This window comes from Cryptomeria japonica, chromosome 5, assembly GCF_030272615.1.
Source record: "Cryptomeria japonica chromosome 5, Sugi_1.0, whole genome shotgun sequence".
Classification (NCBI taxonomy): Eukaryota; Viridiplantae; Streptophyta; class Pinopsida; order Cupressales; family Cupressaceae; genus Cryptomeria; species Cryptomeria japonica.
In genome coordinates this window covers 218,127,602-218,133,479 of record NC_081409.1, presented here as the reverse complement: position 1 = coordinate 218,133,479, position 5,878 = coordinate 218,127,602, and the positions used below count along the sequence as shown (strand labels likewise).

At 37.5% G+C, this 5,878-nt stretch overlaps 1 protein-coding gene across 1 annotated transcript; it reads right to left on the bottom strand.

The window, feature by feature from the left end:
- Positions 1 to 1,681: 1,681 nt before the first annotated feature.
- Positions 1,682 to 4,290, bottom strand: LOC131064405 (putative UPF0481 protein At3g02645). Its single transcript, XM_057998539.2, has 2 exons — positions 2,776 to 4,290; positions 1,682 to 1,879 (listed from the first exon to the last, which is right to left on the bottom strand). Exons 1-2 carry the CDS (start codon positions 4,288 to 4,290, stop codon positions 1,682 to 1,684), a joined length of 1,713 nt encoding a protein of 570 aa, XP_057854522.2.
- Between the last annotated feature and the right edge of the window lie 1,588 nt (positions 4,291 to 5,878).

Sequence of the window (5,878 nt, the reverse complement as noted above, 5' to 3'; positions counted from 1 at the left end):
ACACCTGAACTCTTGCTCAAATTTAAACTTTCCTGGCAGGAGACTATTCTCTATGAATACACTATGGGGGTGCAAATTTTCGCCCTCATAGCCATTTCGATCTATGCTTGTCTTCAGACAACATACTCACGATCACGAATAATACTAGTGATTGATATTTTAATATATATGGCTCTAATATCAAATTTGAAGGAAGAGAGGTATAGATTACAGCAAATGAATGCAGATAGATATTTTACACAAGTGCTACAACAGATGAAAGCAAACAGATATTTTATTGATTGTAAAACAAAATACATTCCTCTGTATAAACACAGTCAAAAACAAACTCTGCAGTTCAGGTTTAACTGACTGCAAACGTGGAGAATGGACCTAGAGAAGTTTCTCCTTATTAATAGCAAATGTGGACAGCAAACTGACATTGCAGTTTGGTTTTAACCAACTGTAAACATGATTGCAAAAACGAAGGAGAAGAAATTAATTCTGTCTAACATTTCGATTTGTTCAAAACTCTCATTGTCAATTGAAACGATCTTATGATGATCTAGATCTTTTGATTCTCTCCCCTAACACAATACCCAACCCCGATGACAGGAAACGTTAAGAACAGAAACGGATGTGCTAAGATGCAGAAAAATTAAAGGAATGGATGGAAGATGAGCCTGATCCTGATACATTCCCCAGAGTTTTCCGATTGGAAGAACAACGAAGATTGCTAAAATTGTAAATTCAGTGTGTCAGGAGGCACTCTAAATAGAATAGGCCTCTTACAGAAAAATCCCACCTACAAACGCAGACGGTATCCACCTATGATTGACAAGCCAACTTAGAAGGTATTCTGGACCCCTCATAACATAACAGACCCTAGAAAATATTGAGGACTGATATTTTATTATTTAAGAGTCTATAAATTCAAGATATTCATTGGAAAAAAGAGAGCTCAAAACCCAAAACATATTCCGCACAAAATCGAGAAGGGATATGGAAATGGGCATAAACTTCTACCAAGTTTCTGTAAGATTAAAACTTTGTTCAACACATCATAACAATAGAAGAGTTAACAGGAAGTATATATACAATAATATTAAAAATTCTACACACAAAATTGAACCATCCTGAAAATTGTCACATACATTTTGGTTAAAAGTTATATAAACAAGGCAATTCATGACTCTGGCCCCTCAGTCAAGTGATAGAATCCTCTTCAACGCTCATGGAGAACTAATTAACTATTATCCTTTCCTGCTTGACCTGAAAGGGAAAGACTTGGATAGGCATCGAGTTTTTGCGGGAGCTGGTCTTGGCTACCTTAAATGGCGCTTCTTGGGAGAGAATTCAGATGAACCCGAGCAGAGAGGAGGATCTAATTCAGTTCGCAAGACTCAACGGCATTCTGCCTCTGAAACTAGAAGATGAAAACCTTCAATTGGAACAGGCATGCAGGGGTGGTGCTCGCAGGGGCCGTCGCGGGTCTGGACTTGGCCGTGGTAGGGGTCGCCCTCCGAGAAGAGGCCATGGGCGTGCGAGGAAGGAGCATCTGCCATCTGAAGCCCATAAGGAAAGTGCAAGCTAGGTCCCTTTTAGCTACTTTAAGCTTTCTGTTTTGTCTCTCGAGCGGGTATTTGCTTTCATCAACAAAAATCTCTGTTAATAGGGCAGCAAGATTCTTGCCATCTAGACTTTAAATTTTTGGCTTTAAAAGTGATTCCTCAGACTTACATATGTTTCTTAAGAAGGACTCCTTATGCCTTCCATAGAATGCTTGGTAGCATTCCTTCTTTTCTACTAGAAGGAATTTTGATGCTCCCATTTTGATTTCTGCTAAAAAATCTACTGCTACCTCTGTAAATTCTACATAATCAATATAATCTGGCTCTGCCTTTACCGATCAAAAAAAAAAGTTATATTTAGATTAAAAATGGGTTCGTTTTATAGAAATCAGTAGTTTAATTGATAGAATATATTAATTGTAAATGAAAGATTCTAAATTTGAATCCTTGCTGGTCTAATTATGAATCTAAAAGAAATAGAAGGTTAATTATACATGTTCCCTGACTCTATTGCTGCATCCTCTTCTCTGCCTCTTTCTTTGTGTCATCAAAAGAAGAGCTCAACAAAATAGAAGAGAAAAAACACAATATAGTATACAATACAAAACAAAGATGTAGAGGAAAAAATAAAATAAAAAGATTGACCAATGTGCATCTTGAAAAGAAATAAAACAGAACCGAACCCGAGAAAAATTATACAGTGAAACACAGCATTAGAGGAAAAAAAAAGTTGGGTTTAAAGTTTAGAAAGGACAATTAAAATTTTGATCTGTTTAGATGCGGCCTTTAGATGCTTCATCTGAGACCACACTCCACAGACTTGTGATTTCAAATGGGACACCCACCAAATCAAAGATTACAGTGTACTATTTAAACCAAATCCATATTACAATCTACAATAATACAGAAATCCATCCGGAGTAGACAGGGATATACAAGTATGTCTACAAATACTTTATTACAGAAAGTGGGAAATACAGAGACACATACCTCTCGAGTTTTAAAAAAAACCAGACATGAAATTCTACAACAGAACTTATACAAGGATAGGTCACTATTGTCTATAAGTTGTAAATTAAGATGTTACATAGATAACAACGCTGTAGAGATGCCCTGACTTACAAGGCGTGGCACTACAACAACTAGAAATTTGGGAAGATTGCCACTCGGGGAAACACATCTATAAGGGTTTTCGATTATGGGGCAATTGGAAATATGAAAATACTGTCTGCAAGAAAGCTAGAACAAGCAGAGTACATGCTCCCACCAACGATGCAGCTCGCCATGGATTTGAGAAGTGTTCCTGAAAAAACTGAGCCAATAAAACTCTATATCTACTTCTATAATAAGCATTGACATCCTTGATTGTTTGGTCTATAGGCTCATATGCACTCCTCCAAACCGATCTACGAATGCCATTCCATAAAATGCTTATTTCCTTATCACTTCCCATGTCACTGCAGATAATTCCATACCTTTTCAGCACTGCAACATCATTCGGAGTGTCAATGAGTCTGTCCATCAGATCTGCATAGCAAGTAAACACTCTGGTTTTGCACATCATGAAAGCTTCCACTGCCACCATATTTCTCAAGAAAACATCTGTTCTGTAGTCCATTTCTATAAGAGGGAGAAAAAGTGTAGAGCTGGCTCTATCAAACCTTATTTCTTCTGATAACCATCTAAAAGGAGCAAATTTTACTCCTCTCCTGTGTAAGTCTGTGGCCGAAGGCAGATTTTTATCAGCTTTGATATTTGATTTTCGGTGCAAAAGATCTCTAAATTTTGATGTCATCTGGCGAAAAAGGTGAAAGCGTTTAAACTTCTCCATGTTCCTCTTCTGATCAACAAAGTCATCAATCTGACCATCATTTTTCTTTGGGACAACAGAATTGTCTTTTTCCTTTGGGACAACAAAATTGTAAAGGCATTCCAGTATATGTCCTTCATCACATGCTGGTGTCCTGGAATGATGTGAATCATGATTTGCATCTCCACCATTTATGGAATGATGTGAACCATGATTTGCATCTCCACCATTCATGGAATGATGTGAATCGTAATTTGTACCGCCATTAATGAAAGGGGAGAAGCACTTACAGGCTCCTGAAATTCTCTCTTTTAGCTTGACCTCCAATTCTTGATTTTCTAAGCCAGTGTCCCATGCCAGAACTTTTTTCAAAATGAAGAGTGGGACTTGGTTGTCAAGCTTAAAAATATTAGCCTGGAGTGGGAAGAAAGAGGGGCTTTTACTATCTGGGTGAAAAACTGCATCCATGCTCTGCATGCAAGGTTTTGCCTGTTGAGATCCTGCGTTGGGACATTGGTTAATGCAGTCAATGAACTCCAGAATAAACACAGCATCTCGAGCCATCATCCATCCTAGTTCTTCATCGGTGCATTCGATAGGATCATTGTAGCAGTTCCTTATCTCTGCTCCCATTCTAATGATCTCAGTAACCAAATCCACGAAAGACCCCTTCTTTGCTCTTTTCTCAACTTCGATGGCAAGCCTAGATTTATATCTTTCGGCCTCGTACAGTTTAAGTTCAAGATGATGATAAGGTCCTAGAGAAGCTACCTGAGGGAGGTAAGCTTCTGGCCTTTCAATACGCAAGGTCTCTGGTACTGTGAAAATGTATGGATGCTCATGAGATGTCATCCCTTGTTCTTCTCCGTGCTTTTGTGTATTTTTAACAAGCTCCAGCCATTGAGAAATTCCTACTTTAGGAACAGGCATCTTGTCTGGTTTTCAGACAACAAAAACGCAGGAAACAGTGAGGGAATGCAAGGGAGCGGCTGGCTAGGCACTGGCTATGGGGCCCTTTAAACAGGGCACTGGCTATGCAGCCATGTAAACCACACCCCATAGCCCCCTACTTCTTAGCGGCTGTAGCTATTCTGGCTCCAAAATGGCATGTCTTGACATGATGCGGCTCCAAAATCGTATGTCCTTTCATGATGTCATGAGACACGTTCCCGGACCCACCACCGGGCTGATGTGGAGGCATGTTGCCGTTTTGCCAAAATAGTTGCATCCGGCGAGAGAGAGCTGAAAGGTCGAGAGAAATAATCTGGAGGTGGAGGTTTTGGTTGAATCGGAGTGAGGGGAGTTGCGGTTGCTGCGAGAAGAGCTTGTTGTTCAATCTCAGTGTTGTTGCTTCAGTCTCAGTGTTGCTGCTTCTTCATTTTGTTTCTGTTTTTGTAATGTATATAGGATTATGCCAGTTTTACGTTGGTTTGTTTGGAGACAGTTTTGGAAACGACTGTGAAAATGTTGATTCAATGATCGTTTGTCATTGAATTTTTAAATTTTGGTGCCCAACTTTTCAAATGGTTTGTAAGTTACGATCTATATTCAAAATCCATTCCTTCATCTTGGATTATTACAAAGAAAGAAGTAGTTTGCCTACAATTGCTCTCACAATAGAAAAGTTCAAGTATGTATGTAATTACTTGTACACTCTCATAAAGTTATAGGCTTCTAATTATTCTCTTCTTTGATATAGGCTACATTCTCTTTGGAGCAATATTCCAAAATTAAAAAGAATCCATACAACATCAGTAGAAAGAAAAAACAAGCTCACCTACATTTGCTCTTATGATATCAAGCTTAGGTATGTGCAATTAATTGTCATAAAGTTTTAGACTCCATTATTCTCTTCTTTAATAAAGAAAAAATATTTACAATAGCAAGTTCAAACATGTGATATTAGTTACATAAGCTCATTAAGTTATATACTTATAATTATTTTGTTTGTATATTTACAAATAATGGATTTCTAATTTGTTTTGAGGCATTTGAATGACATGATTTTAAAAGAGGAGCCACTAAAAAGACAAGCAAGTGGACACTCAATGATCAAGAAAAGGAAACAAATAAGATTTTTTATAGTTATCAAAAAAATAGTTTCATTCCTTTAGATTTACATAGGCTACTGCTGCTGGATCAACAACGGCATAATCGACAGAAAGATCGCCCCCTACCCTTGCAATAGGGTGGGCACGTTACGTATATAATCTCAACCCTAGTGAAATGGTTACAAATGATGATTTTTTTTCTAATGTACATGTCAATGCATTTGAATGATACTTATATAGTAGCACAAAAAGCTAAAAAAAGACACTAGTGTAACTTTTATTCATTCTCAAAACAATGATGAAGTTTACCAAAATTATGTACAAAATTATATTATACAATGATACATGTTTATAGACCTACACTTTTATATAATTGGTAATGTTAAAACTAATTTATATTTTCCCATCAACTTAGGCGAATCCCTTGCACCTCCTATGATTGCAAGTGCTAGTTTTATATCATATTT

What these genes read in the sequence shown, in the direction of transcription:
- LOC131064405 (XM_057998539.2), bottom strand. Translation starts at nt 4,290, where the DNA reads ATGCCTGTTCCTAAAGTAGGAATTTCTCAATGGCTGGAGCTTGTTAAA. An exon ending in TTCTAGCTTTCTTGCAGACA is followed by an intron (nt 1,880 to 2,775) that starts GTATTTTCATAT and finishes TGATCGGTAAAG; the next exon opens with GCAGAGCCAGATTATATTGA.